The sequence below is a fragment of the Drosophila simulans genome, chromosome 2L (assembly GCF_016746395.2).
Source record: "Drosophila simulans strain w501 chromosome 2L, Prin_Dsim_3.1, whole genome shotgun sequence".
Classification (NCBI taxonomy): domain Eukaryota; kingdom Metazoa; phylum Arthropoda; class Insecta; order Diptera; family Drosophilidae; genus Drosophila; species Drosophila simulans.
This window is the reverse complement of record NC_052520.2, coordinates 11,746,493-11,771,376: the sequence shown is the minus strand read 5'-3', so window position 1 is coordinate 11,771,376 and position 24,884 is coordinate 11,746,493. Positions and strand designations below refer to the sequence as shown.

Genomic DNA, 24,884 nt, shown 5'->3' with positions numbered 1-24,884 from the left:
TTTACTTAATTCAGGATGAAGTGAAGCGAAATGAATCAAAATGAAATAGAACGAGTGCCTGTCTGTCTGTGACTGCCCTCCGCATTTTTGCATTACTCTTCATGATGTTGTGAAGAGGGATTTTCTTGGAAAAGAAGGAATGAAAAAATCAGGTAGACAGCCGAGTAGAAGATTAAGGATAATTTAAGGACTACTGCATGGAAAGCATTTTGTAATAAGGAAAGTTTAAATCTACTCACAAGTTTGTAGATTTAAAGTTTCCTATTATTTATATGAATACATAGGACAAATAATTTTATTCTTTCAAAGAAGAAACTAAAAACTACACTTTAATCTTTGTCATACAAGCTAAGTCCCAGCAGTCGGCTTACTTTCCTTCGGGTACATTGCAGTCCAGCACATCCTTCCTGTTTATATATGGATCCTATTTCCATTTCCGTCTTTCGCACAATCCTGTTTTTCCGCTACGTATTTGAAATCCTCTGGCACTTGCGAGGCAAGAATAAATATATTAAAACTGAAAGAGGTAAATAAGCAAAGCTCCTGGGTGAGGGTGAATGCTAAAATAGAAATCCAGCTCAGCACGCTCCTCAAGTTTGTTTCAACAATCCGTGCAACGCAATAGGAATCAGCCATTCAACTGACAGAGTTTCAAACAAAGCATCTAATTTGGCATAAAAACGTCCCCAATCGCTGCATTTCCATTGCTGTCCTTAGTTTTGGTGTAGTGTAATTAGACGTAGTCAATTAGGCAAATAATTAGAGCCCAATCTGGAGAGCTGAGCCAACAATGGGCAAACAAAGAAGATTAACAGGCATCCTGTGTCGGTATACAAGACCTGGCCAGAAATACTTAATTAACCTGAGCAAGAAACTCTCTGAAAGGGTTCCAAAAAAGCTGGGATTTGGCTGGATTTCGGTGCCTGGTGCATTAAAAGTGCATTACGCCAGCTGCAGTGTGGGTGGTGGTGGGCGATTACGACAGAGGGAAAAGCAACAGACAACAAACTAAGTGAAACAGATTGCAGCTGCAGGATCTCAAGCACCTAGCTCCTCCTCCTTCCGCACCGCAGGACCCCTGCACAATTTAAATTAATTAAGCTGCGGGGGTAAGGGAAAACAAGACATTGTATCTACTTTAAATGCAAGCCAGGCTTCTATTAGTCATACGCACTGTGGTGCGACAGTGTTTAACCCATTAGCCATCTAGACACAAGGATATAGATAAGTCTGCAATAGCTTGCTAAATGCCTGCAAAGTTATACATTAAAATTGTATTTCCTACGAATGAATGGTGATGAATTTAATCATATTTTAGTTCCTAATATGCTGGATTCACATTTAGGAGAGTATCTCATTGAAAGTACCATTTACATAATTAGTTCATTTCAATATTAAAATATTATTAAGTTTTTTAGTTTGTATGAATAATAAAAATAAGAAAAAAATCCTGCGACAAATATATGACGAATGACAAAGGCATAGGACTCGCCTAATTCTTCTCGGATCGATGGCAGGAACACAGCTAATTAAGGGGTTAAGCATACGCACCGTGTTCAACGTGGCGAGTGGGATGTGACGTGGCTTACCCGACGATAATGGCATTTTTAGCACCTGACATAATTAAACAATCAAGGACCGCCGCCGCTTCCCCGGTGGAAGGATCCAAGGGATTAGGTGTCGGCTTCATAATGCGGGCGCTTGACCTTCGGCGGAGGAGCGTGAAGTGAATCCAAGAATCCGGCAAGATGGATACGCACACACAGTGGGCAATGTGTGCAAGGACCTGGCAAACATGAACAGGGATACACGGGCACACATACATAAACTCATACACAGCAACATGGAGGGCACTAAAATGCGCTTATGAGTTTTTGCGGCAACCTCGACAACCTCGGCAACAACACCAACACCACCACCACCAGCAACAACTTAAATATGCAAATATTTGCACAATGGCAATGCAAAGATAAGATGGGAAATAAGGGGTGTGTGAAAGGGTGTTGATGATGCCACACGACCACGAACGCCCCACCTCGTCATCATGTGGCTCGGGCGTCACTTGGCAGCGCCAAAAGCCCGAACCATCCAACCGTTTATGATTTACTATATACTTATTATCGTCCATCAGGCCCAGCGACTCTGGCACCGCTTTTGTGGCTTAATCTAGTCGAAAACCGAAATTGAAACAGCTCCATGCACATTATAATATCAATTTTGGCCAGCACACACATAATGACTGCAATTAAGACGGGTTAGTTGATGAGATTTTGGTGCTGCCAGTCCGTTTATGCCATTTTCATTTTACTGGGGAGTGGGAATAGGGCTCTTATCGTTATCATTTCGAAAGGGAAAGGAGTGGAGTGTTTTGGCCAACTAAGAGAGTTTGCATTTAAAAGTTCTAAATAGTATAATATTGTCGCTCTCTTTTTATCTCTCTTGCTCTAAGCAGAGCTTTTCACCACTGAAAATGCTTTCACAAAAGTTTTTGAAAAGCTGATTGCTTGTTGGTTGGCATTACTGACCATAGATGCCGCTAACAGGCAAGGAAATAAGCTCAACAAATAATAAAATATTTTTAAATACTACTTTAAAATAATATATTCACATTAGAAAATTAGAAATTAAATTTCTTATCAGAAGGCTTTTTTAGAAGGTTACCAAAGGTAATAAAAGTTTTAAAATACATACATATATGCGTGCACAGCTTAAGTTACAGGTTAATAGCCAATATAATCAAGGCTCAGTTCTCCCAGCGTTGTCATGTGGAATTCGGCGCACCTATTTGGCCGGTATTTAACCGCCCGTTGACAATCGGGCGATAAGGAAAAAATGAAAATGGCTAACTAGCTGTCACGTGGTGTCAAATAACAGTTTAGTGGCAGTGGATAGACTTTTGATATGGCATCGCCGCAGCGGTAATTCTGCTACCGCCGCTCATTAGGCAAAACATCGAAAGTTGCTGCGATCCACAATTTGTATCGCCCGCTGATCGACTGGCTCATTGAATTAAATTTAATTGGAGCCCAGGTAAACAGTCACTCAGTCAGTCAAACATTCGGTGGTCGGTTAAGGCTTCTCCCCACCTCAAACACGCGCTGCCCAGCCATAAAAACGGCATTTTCAAATCGAATCAAATCGGATACTCCTCACCCCCTTGCTGACCAAAAAATAAAATAAAATAGATATCCCCACAATCTGCGCATGCGTGGCGCGCATATTTCATGGCAAGGCGATAATTAATGCAACCAAAAACTGAAATACAAAGTGTCTCTTGTTGTTGCTGTCCGAAGTTGCGGGGTATAAAAAGTCCAAATATTATTTTTATTAAATTTGTACGTTTATGGATACGCTACAAAAAGTTGGTTGAGGCGGCACTTCTGTCGATTGGTAAAAAAGTAATGTATGTATTTTAGATTGCTAATAACAAATAGTTTGAAGATACACATTTGATTAGGCATATATTTAAATGCCAGAATTCGGTTGGATCAAAAATTTAAGTTTATTACACACTTATATTAAAGAAATAAAAATTATGTTGACTCAGAATAACCACTATTAAAACGCAAATGCAAATTATTATACAAAAACATATACTCATACAGTTGTTGAAAGCGAATCCTTTTGCATGTCCGTCGAATGGGATTTTCTGGATAATCAATCGGCTCCGTAGGGCAGTCAACAAATCGGTCGATTGCAACCAGAAATTGCTTTCATGTCTGTCAACAGGTTTTTGACGTTCAACTCTCCAGTTCAGAGCGGTTCAGAGGGGCAAAAGTGTCCAGATAGCGACTGCAACGCGGCTCAAAAATCTGCGCATGATGATTTATTGCCGGTGGCCCGCTTTTGGCATTTGACGCATTTGTGCAACATGCGTTTTGACATTTAAAGCTGATTTGTGTGAAATTTGAACGAACAGGCGGCAACATCGCGCGGCGAATTAGTCTTTTTTTTCATATTATTTTGCACCTCGCATTTGACGCTTGTCTAGTTCTAATTTTAATTAGAATTTGTTATTGATTTAGCTGTTGATTTATTAATAACAGTGATTAAGTGCACGGCTCCAGACCGGTGAGACTGTGGCGCCCGCAGCTTATTTGCCTGGCACGCAATGCTAAGATCCGATCCGAATCAGGCCAGATCCGAGCTCCGAGCCTGTCCAGTTTTGGGCAAGCCTCAAACCAGCTTTCTGGCCAGCACGCACCACCAGCTCCAACAGCACCACTAGCTCCACACGCACCACTCGATGGTTGGGCAGCTGCAGAAGTCCAGCGTCGCTTAAGCTGATCACAAGGCTCCGGTCGCGTATCGGTGCAGCATTTAAATCGGTTGATAAAGTTAAACAAGTCCGAATAAGATACAATAATTAATCAGGAAACCGGCAAAAGCCTATGTAGTGTCAAATTTTGGATAACCCTGAGGTGAGTGCGGACTCAACTGGATAAATTCAAATGGTGATATATTGCTTAGGTGTAGTTTGTAATGGATATATTCATATAAGGTGCTCTGCCAAATTGAATCAACCAAACACAAACATCGTATTTTCATTATGGTAGTTGTGAAAGGATAGACGTACCCACCCTCACAAGTGAAATCCAAATACATATAGTGAGAATAAAACATCTTAACAATCGCCAAGAGCAGAACATTTGTAATTGATCAATATCTCAGTGGAAGTTTAAGCCAAACTCAACCATACTTTCGCTTCAACTCAACTTATCTGGTTGGAATTCATAGGTGCGCTCATAACTTTGGCCAAATTGCAATGTCTTGGAATTCGGCAATTAGCATTGGGATAATTATTGCAAGCCAGGCCAGAGCCTCTGATGTCCTTCACTAATTGGTCTACCTAATTGTTAGTCCTAAATGCAGGCCCCTTTCCAGCTGAAATGGCATTCCAGGCGCTCAACGTTGCGTATGAGCAATATTTACATTTCTGCAGCTGTAAATTGCATTTTGCACTGCTCTGCATATCCCAAATTTAATTACGTATTTGCCGAGCACAAGTCATAAACATTGAGTTAGCCAAGAAGCCAAATATTTAATGGATGAAATCATGAACTTAAATTCAATTTCCGAATGTCGGGCATAGTCTTGTAAATTCAGACATTTAAATGCAGTTGTTGCTAAATTAAATTTTCAGAACGCTCAAATTTTGACAGTGTCCGTTGATGTGTGTAAAGCAATTTGTCATGCACTTGATCAGTTTAGGAAATGCAGCTGAACAGAAATTTTATTTGAATTTTAACACATTCACTGCGAAAGATATTCGGTTTTTATACCGCTCAAGGCCAATCTAATTTTCTGCCAAACAAGATTTTTGTCTATAATTTCCTGAAAAGGAGCGACTTTTTGGCAATTTAAATTGACTATGCAAACTTAATCATCCCAAATACAGATGTTACCATAATATTTGTTTTGGGCATCAACGCAATCTTCCTTTGAACATTTTGTAATACGTTTGTAGGGTAAATTTAAACATTAAAAATGTATATTTTCTCAATTGATTATTCAATACATGATTTGTTTTTTTTATTAAAGTCTAGTCTCTAGCAATACCAAGGGATAATTTATTATTTAATAAGCATGGGAGTGGGGCGCAGATACAGCCCTTAATAAATATGTATAAAATGCTGAATGGGCAACAATGAAAAACGAATAAGGACCTTCTAATCTTTCCGTTGCGGGACTTCCTGTCTTATCCCCGGATGCTAGATCCTTTGTTAATTATGAGATGTGTTCACGCAATGCCGCAATCTCATGTTTCCCTCAATTAAAACTGATTGCCTGACTGTTACATTATTTGGGCCTAATGATTCCACCCTCCTGAAAAGGAGGATTCTTCACTTAAAATCCTCGATAAGTCTGCTACAATTATTACTCGTATTACAACTGTTTTGATAACTGTTTTCCATCTGCTATCTTTCAGGTAAGTCGCTGGGATACTTTGTGCTACTTAAAATCTTCGAAGGGCTTTGGTTATTTTTGGTGCCTGGTAAGTCAGCCCCTAAAAGCAAATAATATGCAAAACAAAAGGGAGTGAACGACGTTCAGGAACTGGGAAAGGAAGTTGCAAACACTTGTACAACTTAAGGGAAACAAGAAATTTTTAGAATATTTTTATCTCCAAGGCGCTTCAAAAAAGGGGGCGTAAGTGTGTGCGTGCCGGGGGTTTATTTTATAAAAGTATCTGTATGATTATGTATGCACCAGTGTAAGCGTGTTTATGTGTGTGTGCTGGCCCCAAGGGTCGCCCTGCTAAAAATGCTTTTCATTTTGTTTTGACTCCCTAGCAGCAGCAGCTGAAAAAACCCCCAGTTGTGGGTGGCAACCTGTTGAAGGCGCCCCTCTGTAAACAACAAAAAAGCCAAAAAAGAGGCACAAACAATGCTCCGAAAGCGAAGCCATAGGAGAGCAAAGAGTCATCGATTTTGAGAGAGGGAAAAGCGAGCGGAAAATATTGGGAAATTCAAAGATACGTTCCAGTTTTCACTTCCTCAAACAAGCGACTACCTAAAAAGCTACATAAACTAATGTATTTATATTATCGGACACAAAAATATACAATATATTTTAAATAATTTTTCCTTATTTAAAAAATTAGTATACTTTTTTAAAGTAAAATATTTCCCCAAATTAAATTAAATTTAAAACCACAGCTTTCGACAACTCGTTGTAGCTTTTCTTACCACAAGCTCTTTGCTCGGCCGAGCTTTTAGCCAATTTCCCCGATAAAATAGCGGGAAATGACGGCGAGCTTTTCCCGTTGAACCAAACTGCAATACTCTCTCGCTTGGCGAATTTTCATGCGCAGATTTCTTCGGGGCCTGAAAGCTTCTCGGTGCTGGCCAAAATGGTTGTTGTTGCTGCTTTTGGACGGGTTAGACACTCGTGAGTGTGCGTGTGTGTATGGGTGTGTGGCGTCTCTGTTTTGGATCTCGGTGTCTCTGTGATTCCGCTGCTGCTATCAACTCCGAATCCGAAAAATCCAGTTCCAGTTTATCCCCAGCAGGCAGCATGTGCGGACGTAGTGCTGCTCCTGCTCCGCATTTTCTTATCGCGTTCGCGTGCTTTCCACCTGAGCATCTCCATCCGCCGGCTAATCGAGTGTTTATCGCAAGCAGATCGGCTAGATCGGGAACTCAGATATCGAAGTTAATTTCCGTGTGAACAGTGCTTTTCGAAAATCCATTAATCAGTAATATTATTAAAAATAATAATCATTATAATCACTTGAACAAGTGCATAACCAAACAAGTGTCTTTCCGCTATTTTGTTTTGTAAATTTCGGTTTGTGGAACTTTTCGTTTATCATTATCAAAAGCGTACACGCCCTTGCCTATAATTTGTTATTTATGCAATTGACTTTTTATCTCTCTGTTAGCTTTATTACGCCCTCACACACCCATCATACAAAACAAAAAAAAAGTGGAAGATAAATATATATCTCCGTATATTTTCACTAATTTTGCTTGATTTATGTTCAATGCAATCAGCCGAATGCAATTTGTCAAACTAACAAAAACGAATCGATTGTATCAATTACTGAGCTCTGCCCCTCGCAAATAAAACAAACAATTTTGCAATCCAAGTGTAAAATATGGCACAACGAGAATTGTTGCTAATCAAATTTATATATCTCCGCTACCGATTCGCTTGGGCGGGGAAATCAGACTGTCAGATTTGACGTCATTATATTAGCATAAATAAATACTATAATCCATGCCACTCCATTAAAAAACACTTAAAAGAAATAAATAAATTTATACTAATGATTAACGCAAATCTGACTCTCAATATGCTGCTCGGCCTCGTTTATGATATCATAAAAATCTAGTAAATACAATATTAATATCGCTACACGCATTCGAAGTCCTCAGATTTATGCGTACTTTATCGCAAAATTTGTTCGACGACAGAAACGGAAACTTAACTTCCTCGATGGTTAACACATTAATGCTCAACCCAATGGGCTGGCATAAAAGTGTGTAATAAAAATACGCGAATATTAAGCATTTGATTTTCAATCGTTTCACGCATTTCCAAACCACTTTTATTCGATGTGTATTGGACGTGGACATATCGTCAAAATCACATCTAAATGTTGCAAAATGTTTATACAAATCTCGGTAAACTGTGGCCACATCATTTTGCCGCTTTTACACACACAGACATATGTTCGTATGTACATCAATGCAAACAAAGTTGAAAAACTTTTGGCTAGTACCGCCCGCCCCCTTATTCCACCACCTCCCCCTTCTAGTGCTGATCAAAGCCAACTGCGCACCGGACGCACGCGTCTACGCTGACGTCGCAGTCGAAGTCGAAATCGGCATCCAAAAAAAATATATTAGTTGTTGGTCGAAAATTCACATCGTTTGCATTCAGCCACACACACCTAACGGATGCAGTATCAACAGCACACGCACGCCACAAAAAGATACGGAGATACAAAAGTATCTAGCACGTTTTCAGCATTTCGCCTACGTCACGCCACCAAAAGCAGACTTGGCCTATGTATATACGAATAATATCGTATATATATAGATATTGTTAATTGCCCGCAGCAATTGTCGCCCCCGAAAATTGGCACAGTGGTCGGCACATGAAATCGATCCCACTGTGCGGTGATCACATGTATCAATTTTTGTTTGGGTAAAACTCTAGGCGATTGGGAAATACTCTAATAACTTTGTGTGAGCAAATTAATGTAAACTAGATTTGTGTTAAAGCATCAGCAATATCTGCCTTTAAAAAAATAGAATATCAAACGGGCTGAGTTTAACATTAATAATCTAACAGATTTTGTACAACTTGGAAGCGTATGTTTAATATCCAACATTTGAACAAAAACTTCAAATTAATGCAGGAAAAAACTCGGCAATGACCCAATTATGAAAAACCTGTTACACTTCATATAATTTATTCATTTTCACAACCTAAGAAAAACATATTTCCCTTATTCATTTTCCCGTTGTCTGCTTTTTTATGATAAATTTTAATTTTTATGCTCTACATTATTATAATATTTCCGTTTTTAGACAGCCCTAATTCAGTAAATCGCATTTTTGATATCGGTAAACTGCATAAAGCATTATGAGAATTGTACCAAAACTTCTAAATAAGTTCTATAAATAAATATGTATTTTATCTTTTAAAAAACAATTTCAACAAGGCACGGAATGTTTTGATTATTAACTCTTAGAGTTCTCACACTCTGAGTTTTTGCAAAAACACACTTCCTTCTCCTCAACTTGCCGCCAAAATTGTAATTACTGGCATTGCATTTGCAAAAATTTGCAATGAGAGAACGCTCTGTGAATAGCTATGTCGCAGGTCTCGGATACTTGTCATTCTGGTTAGGTTGCCATTGTCGATGTCTATTTCTAATTTGGACTATTGTTAGACATGGTCAAGATCCAGTCCAGCAGCTGCGAGATGCGGCAGACGAAAAAAAAATGAGAAAATAAGTCGCGTCGAGGTTTTAGAGTGTCTTGAAGTGGACAGCCGGTCGAGTGTTTGCTTTGGGCCAACATGCCAAGTTGGCCAGCTAATTGCGCCCATGCCCAGGGGATCAATTAGAGCCACAGCCAGGTAGTGCACTCGCAATTCGGCTAGGCCTGAAAATGGTCGACAAGAAATCAAATACTTTGGTATTGGAATGCAATTCAAACAGCGCGTGTACATTGCTCGATTTCGGTTACCCTTTTAAGCGGCGACAGGCACTTAAGAAATGCCAAAAATGTTTGACCTACATTTAACGAGAAATTAATACAAACAGTTATGATACTAAGAAAAAAAAAAAAACAAAAAGGCTGAGCCGAACAAAAAGGCAAGCAGCGAAAATCTCATTAAATTTCATGCAGCATTCGACGCAGATACAGCGATACAAAATGTTACAAGACAACCGAAGATATTGAAGCCGCCCATCAATTTTCACTGCCCATCAGGCGGCGAACTTGTTTCGGGCTTACACGCAACGTTGCCAAAAACTACATGGCCAAAACGACGAAGGGGCGGGAGGATAAGAGCTGGCCACTCAGGACAGCGAGACAGGCAATTTAATTAAAGGCATTTATGCTTTTTACTGCCAGCTGCGGTTGACTCTTCAATTTCTGTATTTCATGGGACATCGCAGGGTAGCAGAGTCTATAGAGTTCACCTTTTGTGCTCACCAATAACATTTGTTATGTCCTTAAAGAATTGGTTAACATTTCGGTACCATTTTCGAGTAATTATTATTTTGGCACGAAATCCTTACCTTATTCAAAGGGGAATAAATTCTTTAATGAACTTACAATTTAGAAAATAATTATACTATTTAAATTGAGATGTATAATGGTATCCAACGAGCAACTATAGGAATTCCTCATCAGGACTTCATTATCATTTATCTGATAAAATCTAGCATCTTTAATGGGTATCCCCACGTCGAGCTTTTGCTCCACTTCCTGCCAGTTCACCGGCCACTTCATATTCCAATTGCCTTTTGTCATCGTATCTGCATTGTCCACTTGCCATCTTCACGTTGCTCGCGATGATCACAAGTGCAGAGCTCCGAGCCCGAAACGGGTTTTAATCTGGCCAAAAGAGGCAACGGGGTGGACCACTCACTGGGCGCTTTTCTGGAACTGTCTTAACTGCCATAAATGATGTTAACGATGCCCTTTGGGTGTTAATTACGAATACGATTTAATCTGGACAATCGAGTGTCATTAAGTGCAGCGCAAATGATCCCCAGCTATGTGCTAATTAAAGCGACAGACCTTGAATAATCGGGCATTTTTTTCCATTCAAAGGGTATAGCAAAAAAAACGAGTATAAAGATGCGTAATAAATGCACATTAATTCAATTAGCCTGTCATAATGTTTTCGGTTTTAAACGAATAAACAAGCGAAGATAAATAATGAAAAAAGTAGATTTGTGGTTCTTGTTTATAGATAAATTTAGATGTCAGCGAGCGACCTTAGAAAAGTTCATAACAAAAAACTCTGACGCCACAAAAAAGGGGAAGAGCTTTCCGAAAATGTTCTCAAAATATTTAATGTGCGGCTTTTCTTTCTGCTGACTTTTCCTCCTTCAGTTTTCTCGTTTTTTTCAAATTTTGGCGTGTTTGCTTGGCGGCGTGGAAATGCCGACGCTTTTGTTTTGTTATTTTCCTTCATTGTTTGGCATTGTTTTCGCTGCCTTTGTTTTGTTTTTTTTCTACGCTTTTATTTTTTGGGTGAGAAGTGAGGCGGAAAAACGTCTGCTATAAAAATTAAACGCCGTTTCGAGCCTTTTGATTGACTGACAGCAAGTTTTGAAAATGTTGGGCAGGTGTCAACCAAATCTGATAACGCATCAAATCATTTTTCTGACTGATAAAAGTATATTGTTTATGTTATAAGGGAAATGTAAAACTTTTGTAAAGGAAACCAATTGAAATACATTTTATGCAGATATACAAACAATAAGGAATATAAAAAAGCTTTGTTAAAAAGGTTATACAGAAAGCGCATTTTTTGTAATACATGAAATTTAGTCACTAGAAACCTTTACCAGAAAAGTGATAAGTATTCAAGAAACAAAAATTTAAAAAAAAAAACTTTAAGTGAAAGTAAACTTCCTACTGGTATCCAACCACTTGGAATCGGAGTTTCCTTGCTAATCGGGAGATCTGCTGCTGACTCAATATATTAAGAATACTGTCATTGTCTAATTCTCACCCACTCTCGACTTATCGAGTAGATAACGGTCGCTCCCATCGGCCAAGTTAAGTGACTTAAGTGCCGTCAAGTTTGCTTCTTTTTTTTTATTTAAGCTTTTACGGCGTCGGCTTTGCGCTTCTTTTGTTTTTGTTTCCGCCGCCCTCGTTCTCTGGGGCTTTCTTGTGTGTGTGTTTTTATCTAATCAATAATCGCAAGAAATGTCCGAATAGCAAACGTGTAAAACCGTTGGGGACCACGACAAGACAAGGACGTGCTTGAAAAAAAAAAAGGAAAAATCAAACGCTAAGGCCAAAGAGCAGACAACATTGACTTCGTTGTGTGTGAAAAACTTTTAAGCAAACAATTGTTGGGCGGGCCTAATAAAATCAACACACACAAGCGTACGTCAGCACACACAGCTTCATCGGCACTTAAGTACACACACACACACACACACACACTGGCGCACTCGTGCTGACGATAATGGAATATTGGCGAAATTGATGAAGTTATTTCGCCGCCATTGTTGCCGCTTTTCGTAGCATACTTCGCAGCGCAGCCTTGCAACGAAATTCGATCCGCAGAGGCAGAGGCGTTGCCTTAATGGTCCTGGCGACGCTCAGCACACACCGACACGTGCCAATCGCCGCCTGCCAACGCCTAGCTGTATGCAACGATATTCAGATCCGCCAGGCACACACACATATATAGGCGCACCAATACATAGCCACCCCAACCACTGCGGCCATTTGACGGCTTGCACTTAATGGCATAATGAATTTATGGCGGCTAGCCTAATTATTCCGGCGAGTGTGGGTGGGGAGAAAGATAGAAGTGTGGCAGAGACAACAACTAAAGAGCTTATAAAGCGGGGAAAATTCGGGTCATGTGACGAGAATAAAATCTGGATTATAATGTACTAATACCAAATTAAAGAAAATCTTCAGTTAATTGATAATGATAATAATGCTAAAATAATAACATTTTTGTCTAAACTTTTATAAATACAGCTAATACCAGCATTCGAATTCACACAAATGACACACATATATTCTCTCATTAATTAAAACTAAATATTTTCTCAGTCATCATGGCATGACAAACTTCTCACATGAATAATTACAGACGCTTCAGGGCCTATAAATTTCCCTCATTTGCATTCATCTCCAATTAGGCGTGAGGCCACACGGCGTATACGTCATTTATGTTGAATATTTATCAAAAGATGACTTCTGGTTTGAGTATCAAACTTTAGGATAACTTTTGATCGCTTAAATTGGTTGCCACACGAAATCATTCCCTAAAACTCTTACTATTCCCCTGTAGGAATCAAACCGCCTGCCAAAAATATCACAACTGGAAAATGGTAAAAGAATGATAGCTGTGGATGTGGATAAACCGAATCCGAAAACTTTTCCTGACAATTTGAAACATTTTGTGAGGTTTTGGGACAAATTCGTATTCATTGCCATTGTGTGTCTGCCTGTGTGGTGGGGTATGTTTTGAAGGCCCGGAGAAATGGTTTCACATTTCAGCGCGCCTAGAACTATGCTACATTGTGTATCTGTGTTATTTTGGTTGCCTGCCAGCCGCAGAGGCCGCAGAAAACACAACGCAGTCATTTGTAGTCGAGCAAAAAAAGGTCCTGGAAAATGTCTTTTTACTTGTCGGGTAAATTTATTTAAATTTCGTTCCTTTTCCCTGTCATGCCGCCCTGCTACCCACTCTTTGTTATTTCTTCATTGACAATTTTTCTGGCAGTTTTCGCAGGCAGTTTTCTTTTTTACCGATTTTCAGTTGCGGTTTATTTTGAAAGCCATTTTAATTAGGAAAACTTCGGTTGCTGGGCCCAGCTGTTGTCCTGGGAACTCGAGCAGGTGGAAATCATTGCAGGGGCATTTGAATTGCTAATCAAGTTGTTGATTCATGAAATGTGACGCAGAACTCTCATCTAAAGAACAACCGAAAAAAAAAAAAAAAAAAATGTTCTAAGAAGTTTTTAATGATGCTGCAGCAAAAAGTTTCTATTCAGTAAAAACAGAAGCAAGTGTAATTTGCTTTTAATTAATGCCGACAAAGCAGTTGAAAGTGGCATGGCCAAACTTGGCCGGCTATGTCTGACCTGACTGGACTGACTGGATTGGCCCTCGGCCAATTGGGCCATTTCAACTCGGTTCGAGCGAGGCGATAAACATGCCAAAAGCGTCAAAAGTCGGTGCTGCACAAACTGCTCAGGAAGTTGCCTCAGCGAAGGGATCGAAAGGGGTATAAATCTGGGCTGGCAGCAGTAGTTTCTGGCATTTGCAAGTTCCTTTTGCCGTTCCGCATTCTCGGAAGCCAAAAAGCTGTGCGAAAATGTTGCATACTTTCCTTGGCTTAGCAAAAGTTTGTTGCACCAGGCAAATACCAAGGATTTTTTGAGGGCAAGGGACCAGAAGGCAAGCGGAATTTTCCAGGATATACATAATCATAATTGCAATACCTTGCTCTACAACCGAGTAAAGATAGTTTACATTTTTCCTTATTTGCTTGTTGGAAAACCGTTGCCGCGATGTTTAAAAAATGTTAATTGAAAGTGTGGGTTAGCTTTCCATTGAACCATGCAGCTAACTATATTCATAATTATTACATAGAATTAATTTGAAAATTTGTTAGGGGTTAGCCAACATCCTTTCGTTTCTAATTTTAGAATATACTTTTCTATTTTGAGCCAAGTCATTCCTTTCATATGGCTTTTCGTACATGAAAGTATTCCATTATAATCCCCATTTCCCTAAAATTGCGTCATTGTAAAGGTACACAAATTTATAGCCACACTTGAGTATGCATTTGATGATGTCACTAATGTTTATTCATCCTTCGTGCGTTTCAAAAACTCAAAGCCTATGACCTCATAAATCTCATTTAATTGCTTGAATACCTTAACAAATGAATAGATGCTACGCCCGACCTCCTAGCAATTTTGCTTCGCTAATAAACTTGATAAATGACAATGGCCGAAAGAAAAACCTCCCGGCGCCATTTTGAATTTCACACCATTACATGTGAGAAAATTGTTCAAATCGTTGTTGTTGCGTGCCCGAAAAGATTTGAGAAATGGCGCATCATTTGGAACGGAACAGGCCAAGTGGTGTCGAGTGCCAGGACTCCCAAAGTGATTCGCCGAATCATCCACAGAGTGGTGAAGCCACTCGAGGAGGCAAGTGGATGGGCATGTTTATTTACCCAAAAAGTCACAACTTTGTGTGTATGGCAAATACAAATAAGCAAACATCAAAACGAAAATTGCACAAATATAACCGAGTAGGGGTAAAATTGGGAATGAGCAGTAGGCTATCTGGAAAAGTTGATTTCTGTTTATGATGTAAGACATTTAACTACCCCTATTCAACTCTTTTATAACCGAATCAGAAACCATCCTTTGACTGTGCACTTAAAGGATTATTATATACATTTATAAATATTTTAATAAATTATATATTGACTGAACAAAATTTTTTAAGAAAACCCATTCAGCAATTTAAATTTATAAATATAAAACAACTTTGTAAATATAGAAAATATTGCATTCTAAGAGCCTATTTAATCCAAGTGTTCTCAGTCAGGCAGAAAATACAAGTTGCATTTTTAAAATACGAGTATATCCATTCGATCTTCCCAATTTTTGCCATTTCCCGCTTGAGTGGAGCAAATTTGGCCAAGAATACGACTTTCGTCCAAACGTATGTACGCTGACAGAGCAACTTTTATGGCCAAAACAGTTAAGAGACTTTGTTGGGGTTCGTGGCCAAAGTTGGTTGGCCATTTCGGCACTAATCGAAAGTTCCTTTCTTTTCAGATGGCCAAATGAAGTGTTTGCATTTAACGGCCCAGGCAACAATAGTGACTGAGTGGTATGTGGGTGTGTAGGGGGTTTTGGGGGCATTATGCAAAAACTGTTGCAAAAAGTTTTCACTTCAAAGTGAAGAACCGGAGAACGTGCCACAAAAGCAGCAACAATGACGTCGACGCCTTGATTTGTTTTGAACCACACTCGGATTCAATGAGTTGCACAAGAACCGAGCAAAACTTCCAGACAATCAACGGTGGGTGATGTTAGGTGGGTGGTGCAGTACAGTGGCTCAGTGGTTCAGTGGTACGGTGGGTGGTGTCTGGGTGGCCACAGCAACAGCTGCAAGTGTAAACAGAATGAGGTCAGTTCTTGTGTTGCATGTTGCTCGGGCATTAGGGTAAACTGTTGATAGACGTTGGACGACGCCTAATCACCAACTGCAGAACGGCAGATAGGGATAGATAGGTTTTCTGGTCGAGAGGACGTGGTCCGTATGCAAATGAAGCCACATTAATGACTTTAAAAGCTGCCCGCCGGACTTTCAAAATAGGTTGTAGTGTACAATATAGTGCACCATGCGAACTGCACAAAGTGTGTACTTTTTTATAGTACTTTTTACTTAGTTTCATAGCAAAACAATCTTAAGGTGCTAAATGCGGCGATGAGAAAACTAGTAATATATCTTAATTTGTAGTTAACCAGTGAAATAAAAGTCTAGACAATCTGCAAGAAACACCATTGCAATCTTTTGTTTAACCTTAAACGTTTAATGCAAAACAGCGGCAGTTTAAAACTTGGCAAAAAGGCTCAAGATTTATTGCACCTTATCCGACGACTTAAACTTTTCCCTACGGACGGGGGCAATCCTTCTGCAAACTGACGAACCCATCCCCACCTGGGGGATCCAACCATTCCTGCCTTTCTTCACTGCGTATGCCATAAATAATAAATACGTGGCACATTGCCACCCCAAGTGGAACTTTTCTGCAGTGCGTTCAGAGGTTCCTTTGTGGTTTTGCTCGGTGCCAGAGCCCAGGGCGAGCTCCTCTCAACCTTCCATTTAATTGACAATTGTCTGCAGCTGAGCAGGAATAAGGCCATAAAACATTGGCAAAGTCAACAGTGTGAAAAAAAGTATCCAAGAAAAAGGAAATGTACGAGATGAGCCTCGGGAAAAGTTTTGTGAAACAGGTCTCTGGAGCCCACGAACATTTCTATTTGTCGCCCTGCCAAGTACATAAAGCAAAGCTAAAATGTAAGCACAATAAACGCATCTGAAGGCTACTGCTCCACTGCCACGCCCCCTTTCTACTTTGGCACTTCCTTACGTCCTTTTTTTTGCGCACATATTTTTTGACAATTTATTTATGCGTTTAATAACGACATCATCAGCATGTAAGCGAGCACACGCATAAAGGACTCCACGCACATATACATATATACCAACATTTACATGTATGATGTGTCCAGGGGCGGGAAAGGGGGTAGCAATAAAAATGTCGCTGATTTGACAATGTTCTTTATGTTCAGAAAGTCGCTCGAAAGGCTTTCAACGCCACAATTTCTCCCCCATCCGCCTGTGAAAGGTGGCTCAACTCATTATGCAGTAATTTAAAATGACTTGGAACTTTTCCGAAGGTGGGGAACAACCTTGGGTTTCACTTAAAGGGTTAAACAAATGCTTCCTGTTCCCCCCATTAAATATTTAATATTTTTCCATTAGCAGTGAAATCAAAGATTAGCCTACCGTAAAATGAATCATATTATAAAACATTTTAAACAGTTAATATTTTTGATGGAAATTACAGTTTATAGTGTCCGCCATTTATGATAATATAACGTATTATGTATGTATATATTGTTTTTAGATTTCTTTAATACTTAAAAAATGAATACATTTAAATATATTTTTCCCTGCCCTAATCCTACCTGTTCGCTTACTCAGTAAAATCCATTAAGCAACGCTCATCGAAATGTATTATTGATTACGCCGATAAACTCCCTATCTGAAATAAACAATTCGTGCCCCAAAGAAACCGAAAGGCAATTGTTGCATGAAGTTCCGCATGGTTGATTGCCAATCTGTGGCAATTATTTTCTGCCGGGAAAAAGCCAACTCCCCTATTATCGTTTTCGCATTGTTTATGCGTCAATGGGAAAACGAGTAAACAAACATGGCTATAAATAAGCGGCTAATAAGGATAATTGCCTGCTTTACAAATTGTCGCAAAATAGGGTAGCGGGAAGGGAAAAGAGGAAAAGGCCTCAAGATAGCGATACGAAACCACAAACACACAGATAAGGAGCAGCACATCTACAAGTCAAAATAGTAATAAATTGCTGGAGAAAATTGCGTGGTGCGGCGGGAGAAAAAGCCCAGTCGCGAAACCGGAACATATGGACAAGGATGCCGAGGAGGTCCTTTGAATTTTATGTGTGTGCAAAAAGCGCGGGACGAAGTGGGGCAGCCGAGGACAGACATCCTTATTTATGGTCGTGCGGTGCGGCAAATTAATAATGCGACTTTTCTCATTTGTTTGCCGTTTCGTCTCTGGCTTTCGTCCTTCTATGTAAATGGGACTTTGTGGCAGGAACTGCATTTAACCCACAGCTGGGAGTCCTGTTCGTCTGTATGTGCTTGTGTATGTGTGTGTATAAATAACAAAAAACAAAAGCAATTTGCAATGTAAATGCTGACGATAATGTGGTTCCCGAAGCCAATAATGACGATGATGAGGTGGACAAAGTCAAGTCAGCCTGTCTGGCTTCCTTTTTCACATTTGGCCTCATGTGGCAACGAAGTTTGCCTTTTTCCTTCGCCCCAAAATGCTAATGAGCCGAGTCAAGACATTCCCACTCTATCTCTACTCTCTGTGTATATTTTCAATGACTTCTCCTCGAAAGTGTCGCCCCTTCGGGCAGTTGAAAAATTTATTGCACACTTCCTGTCGCTCGGTTTGCTGTTCCTGCTCCCCTTCAATTACATGCAATTCCTTCTGGCTTTTTATGGCATCCCGCATCGATCCGTCGCAGAATGTCGTGTGTGATTAACGGGTGCAATACGCCGGGTCCTTCGTCCTGACAGGCCGACATCCTCCTCGTCTGCAGGCCTGCTGTCCTGCGCAACATTCTTGGCCCCAACTATCGCACTTTAACTCATCTTTTATTTACACCACTGCCGAGACAAACCCGCCACGGCGACGCATTGGCGCCCCCCAAACATGGGGGGAAAATTACACCAACAAACAACAGGAACGGGTCATGTCAAGGGGCCACACCAACAACATCACCAAATTACAACAATTAAAACAGGGGGAAACCGTAGCGAAGGCCCAAGTATATACAAACATACGTACTCGTTTATATGCGCAAATGACAAGGGCGACAATGCATTAAATATACACTGATCGAAATATGTAAATTTTCATAAAAATGCTATAATCTGTCTACAGATTAAATGTTCTTAAAGTGCATATTGAAAAATGTCTGTTCTGTATTTTAAATATCACCAATTAAAATGCCATACTGTAAACTGCAAATTAATTGTTTGAACAAAAGCAAAGAACCACATTCACTGAAGCGCATAAATAAAATGCACTTTGTGCATTCAATAAATGAACATTTTCTAAAACTGCCAATTTTAATTGGCTGTCTTGGAAAGTGCATAGCGTTATTTATCGGAGATTCCTGTTGGTTTTCTGTTATTGTGTACGACTTTCAATGCGGTTTTTCCTTTTCCCTACGCTTTTCCATCTGAATTGTGTATGCGCTTTTAATTATTGCCATGAGATGGTATTGTCGCTTCACTTTTATTATTCTCCTGTTATTTGCAATGTTTTCCTTCGAACATCAGCCCTCATGAGGGACACGCCCCGCCTCAAGTTGGCTTCAACGCCCACATTAACAACATTGCCACATTGCGTCCTGGCAAGTGACAGCTTTTAATTAAATAATTGACTATGTTTTGACTATCTTGTGTGTGTTTGTGCGTGTGCCCAGTTGTTTGGGTCTCATCCAGCTTTCATCTGTCAGATCAGTGAGACAAAAAGGCAAGCTAACAAGATGTGGATGTGGAGCTATCCAGATAGACGTGTTTATGATGCTGGCTAGAACGACTGACAGACGCGAGTTCATTGAAACTTTTCGACTGCTGGCTGACTTTTGTTGGCCATCAGAGGAACATATAAGTAGATATACTATAATAAATGGCATTAGTTATGCGGGTCGCTAAACTTTGCTCCCAAAAAACCAATAATAAATGTGGGCGGTGCTAGATAAATGGCCAAGACCCTCGCTGGCCAATGAGTATCAATTTTAAATTTATTCCATAAAAGGAGTTCTCTGAACTCCAAATGTCTCTTTTCAGGGGTTCATCCAACCCCTCGAACCGCAGAGATAAGACGGATTTCGCAATTTATGATGCCACAAACGAAATTTGCAACGCAAAATGTTCTCCGCCCGGTCATAATATCTTTCTGTTCGTTGCCCAGAGCATTGGCATTGATTTCAGGCGAACATCTTTCGTTAATTGAGTCGTAAATGCGGTGTTATTGATACCTCATTAGGCAGGCTGATAAACGCGGCGTATGCGCAATATTCCAGCGCCTTAAAGAGACTTTAAGCCGAGTGTTTTGGTCCTGCTTATGTAAGTCCTGTCAGCTGCTCCTGACATTTGCCTCTCGATTCTGCACCACTCATTCAAGTGGACGCCCTGTGGCATCGGCAGAAGCGGCAACAACAATAATCTCGACCACAAAGCAAGAGGACAAAGGACCAAAAGGCTGGCAATTGGGTTTTCGTTCAATGCGGGCATTCTCGGGCAACAACAAAAACAATTTTATATATGTACATAAAAGCTTAATTAAAATTTTATGATTATCATTTGGAATTCATCTGTTTACCTTGCAGGGGTTAGAGTTTAATAAGGAAAAACAATCTCGAAACACTTCAGTTTTGTTTGCTAATTAATGTTGGTAGACAAAAGCAAAGCAGTTGTTTTTTATTGAACATTTTAGCTAAATGTACCCAAAATAACGCTAACAGTATATAGTAGTAACTAAATTACTGCACTATATATTTCATTAAACCAGAAAAGCTGTATGATTAAAGTTATGGGTCTGCACATCTATAACATGGTTAGACAAATTTGGCTCTAATTACAACCAGACTAAAATATATTAATTAAATGTGAAATACTCTTAGTCTCTATGAATATCTGCGCGCTTATTAAGTGAAAGCTCCCATTGGCCCCATTTGTTTACGTTTTAATTAGGTGGCTAATGTTGATAAAAGCGCCCTTTCATATTTTGCAAATAATCCTTCTTCAGCGGCAACGACCTGCAACATTCCCAAAAGACGGCACGTATTTCAAGTGTCTTTTTAGGCAAGTTAAGTGGAGTGAAGCGCTTGAGCCACGTGCCAAAAGTAGAAAGAGGTTCCACCTTCGTTTCCCCGCGGCCGCATGTTTCCTTAAAAGTGTCGCCATTCCACTTTATTTGTTGAACGTGACGAGCCAACGACTTGAAAATATATATATATATAGTAATAGGTTCAAAATCAGTATAAATACAAATAGCTTTGTGTAGACCACACATGAAGGACCATACGGATTTAAAAGAATTTAAGCGTTGTCATTGGTGTTGTGTTAAAACAAATGGTTTTTGGAAGCATAAACAACAATAAAATGGCGAGCACGCATAAAGAGAGAACCGAAGCCATATGGCATTGATGGATTTTTGATAAATGGACGAGCGTTATGACAAATATGCAAAAAAATCCAATGACAAACTGACCAACCAAAGAGCCATGCGAAAGGCGATAAAATCCGAATCAAATAACGCCAAACAATGTCAGTCAAAACAAGTGGAGTGGCGGGGGGACTGAGGGGACAGGCAGCCGTCGAGTGAGCCAAATAATTGACAGTAGCATCAGGAAAAAAATTAGAGCGGGGGCTTTGTACACTGCAAAAAAAAGTAAAAATAGGCAGCCGTGCAGCTTTTTTTGCACAGTGAAATGCCATAAAATATAAAGTGGGCCAACTGAAAATCAACAGCTTTGTCATCAGAAATATCCAGTATTGTCAGATAAAAATTCATAACGAAAACCTATTCTGTGTTTTTTGCAAACCACACCAATATACGAAGGCAATTCATATATTTAAAATAAAATAAATATGAAACAATTCTTTGTTAAGTAAACTTTCATTTTATATTCTTTTGTGTAATACCACTTTAATTGCATTATTTCGAATGCACGTCGAGTGCACAACGCTGCGTATGCGTAATATCAGTCACTTTCTATTGTTTTGCCTGATTTCACTTACCCTATTTCATTTTCATTCAAACTTAATTTCAAACAGAAAGACATCATAAAAATTCATTGCAAGAGGACATTGTGAGTTTAAGTGAATTTCAATAGTGAAAATGCATATAAAATTTAAATCAAATACATATTCAACTGGCATACGTCGACAAGGCAAATTAAATCCCACGGTTTCGTAAAATGCATTTCGAGTCATAAATTAGATCCACCGATATACGTAGAGCGTTCTAATCTAAATCGTTAAAAATGGGCGATACTCTGGACGAGACGCCGCCAACGCGTCGCGACAAACCACAAACATTGAACATTGGGCAGGAGGAGCAGGTATCCGATCCTGCATCCGGCAACACCTCCTCCCCCGTATCCTCAATCGCCATTCCCGCTGCCCGCGTACCGCGCCACCGATTGCGTCACGCGGATCGGGATCAGAAACGGGATCACTCGAGCGACGGTCTGGTTTCGAGTGGCGAACTCCGGGACGAATTCATGGGCATCGATGCCCAGCCGCGTCGCGAGAGTCTCAATAGCTGCGAGGTGGGCAGTCCGGGGACCATGTCCTCCAGTCTCGGCAAGGCGGGACGGCTCAACAGTTCCAGGTACCCGTCCGGCGGCGCTGGTGCCATCGGCCTGAGTGTCATGGGCAACCTGGTGGGCACCACCACCCGCAAGTGCGTCCTCACGCTGGACGGGTACTCCTATGTCATAGGTAAGTGGCTGCTGGTCGGATTTAATGCAATTCAAAGCTCCTCTTTTATTAAGTACGTACAATAAAAGGTCCTAGCAAGGGAAGCTTTGGACGATGGAAGGATAAAAGAGAAGTGGGTTCGTGGTATGGGTTTAAAAAGAACCGAGAAAAATTAGAAACACTAATACACATTAAAAATAATTACCAACTACTAACTAGTAACCATTTGAAAAAACATTCGGAAAACTATATATTTTCAAACGAATAAAATTTTAAGGAAGAAATGTATTTCTAATAAACCACAACCACTGTGCGGCGGGAGTCACCTTGGGACTTGGCTCCTTTGTTTCCAATCTTTGACCTGACCTTCCCTGAACTCCGTGAACAATAAAGAGAACAAAAGTCTAAGCAGTATCAAAGATCTAGTTTAAATTTCGTCCCACTCACATTTCCTCCTGAAACTCATAAAATAATACGTGGATGCGAATGTGTGTAACTTATTTTTCTATCATTTCATTGCAGGTAAGTCAATTCAAATGGCAACAAAAAGAGCTCCACAAAAAGCAGCAGATTGAGGGTAATTCTCTGCAGGAAAGGTACGTTCGTGGCTCGGTGCAGCATTAAATTGAAAATGAAATTGAATTTCCAACGAGCTGGGCTATTATAAAAGTTATCTCTTCGCCCCAGCCCCCACACCCATCCACCAGCCCATCTTACGGGTAGCAACAATTCATTTAGGATTCTTGTTGCTTGTTGCCCGGTTGAGGTAAAAATTTATGTGCAACTTTTTATGCCTTCTGCATATGCCACGCAGATTTCCTGGCCACCAAAAGCTTAGATTCCCAGCCAGTTGCGTACACACACGGTAGGGAAATTTTAAAAGTCTATGACCAGGCAAACAAGGCTCTGGGCCCCGATCCATTTTGAGTGGCAGCCGTTCTGGCCAACCTGGATAACCGCCTTCTGTTCTGTTGGCCATATGTACGACGTATTTCCGTTTCCTCCGCAGTGCCCCTTTCAACTTGGCTTACATGGTTGCCGGCCAGTTGTGTTTCGGCTAATAAACTGCTCGGGACTACAGTGTAAGCTCAAGAGGGTGTGCTTCCATTTGTGTGTCCATTTGAGATTAAAATTCATGAATTGTATTTCGGAGTAAACGAATTCACCCGGCACCGATGGAGTGCATCAGATATTCAGCAAAATACGCATGCAATTTCGGATTTTCATACCAACAGATGGCAGAAATGAAAAATGTTTTCTCGTTAGATGCTAGCTGCATTTGAGAATTGGTTATTAGTTTATTCAGTCCTCAAAATTTTTGATTTCAAATTTGGATTTTCAAATCATAGTGTACTTTCATGTTCGAATAATCTAATTATCCAGATTATTAATTATAAATATGTTTTACAATATGACAATATAATTTATTTATACAGATTATATAGATTATTTACTTTTCTTACCTGGAAGAAGCCTTTAAGCTCGTAATTTAAATCGCTGCTCTCTTTAAACTTTTTGCGTCTTTTAGCTGAAATAGTCAGCCCAAATTAAGCATTTGCCCATAATACCATTGCCAATTCTTTTAGCCCAAGGTCAGGTTTGTGCCGCACGGCCCCTTTGAGCCTTTGAATGTCCTGGCATGTCCTGGGGTGGCTCGTTTACCCGGTCACGTAGTGGCCACAAATCGTGCGGCGATTTTGAGACAAAGCCGGGCCACGTGGAGTTTGAACCCCACCAGTCCCAAATGCCACGCCCACCGATTCCGATTCCGAACCCAAGAACGAAGCCTTCTTTTTGTGCCGTTTTACCCAAGTCGCTTGGCGGCCGCCTGTCCTTTTGGCTTTCAATTTATGGGCGCTGCAATATTTCGCAAATATCCGTAGCATATCCTGCGGCGACAGCGCAGACAGCATTGCAATAAATAGTCAAGAGTTTGCCAGGCTGTGTGTGTGTCTGTGTACATATGTATGTATGTGATTGGCTGAGTGTTTGGCTGGAAGTGTCCTTCAATTGACATATTACACTTGTTGTTGTCCTGGTCGCGGCTGTTTTGTCTTTCGCCCTTTTACTGGTTATTGCCGTCGATTTGTTTGGCCGCCCCATTTCTGGAGGGGGCGTGTCTGACAGGGAGGAGATGGATGTTACTGTGGACGGGATTTGTATGGCTCTCGTCTGGCTGAAGGCACCGCTTGGCTGATCAAGCATTCGGCCAACAAGTTCGACCCATAGGCAGCCGTCTAATTGATGTGCCGGCAAACAGCAGATGGTTCCATACCCTATTTTTAGGTATTTTCTTTACCCAAAAACCCTTGCCCTTGTGAAAAAAGGGTTAAGTGGCTCATTTAGTTTGCGGCT

At 40.3% G+C, this 24,884-nt stretch overlaps 1 protein-coding gene across 7 annotated transcripts in view; it reads left to right on the top strand.

Moving 5' to 3' along the window:
• The window catches only part of LOC6732011 (calcium/calmodulin-dependent 3',5'-cyclic nucleotide phosphodiesterase 1), an 83,338-nt gene that overhangs the window by 15,132 nt on the left and 43,322 nt on the right, over window positions 1–24,884 (top strand). For 2 of the 7 annotated variants that reach the window (XM_039298458.2, XM_039298457.2), the window contains exons 1-2: window positions 6,990–7,198; window positions 21,882–22,550. The exons of 3 other annotated variants lie outside the window; for them this stretch is intronic. In XM_039298458.2, coding sequence (XP_039154392.1) covers window positions 22,091–22,550 — 460 coding nt within the window. In that variant the 5' untranslated portion in view covers window positions 6,990–7,198; window positions 21,882–22,090. Of the gene's footprint in view, window positions 1–6,987; window positions 7,199–21,881; window positions 22,551–24,884 lie in introns of those variants that run through there. 2 more of the 7 variants (XM_039298456.2, XM_039298453.2) reach the window with 2 other exon arrangements.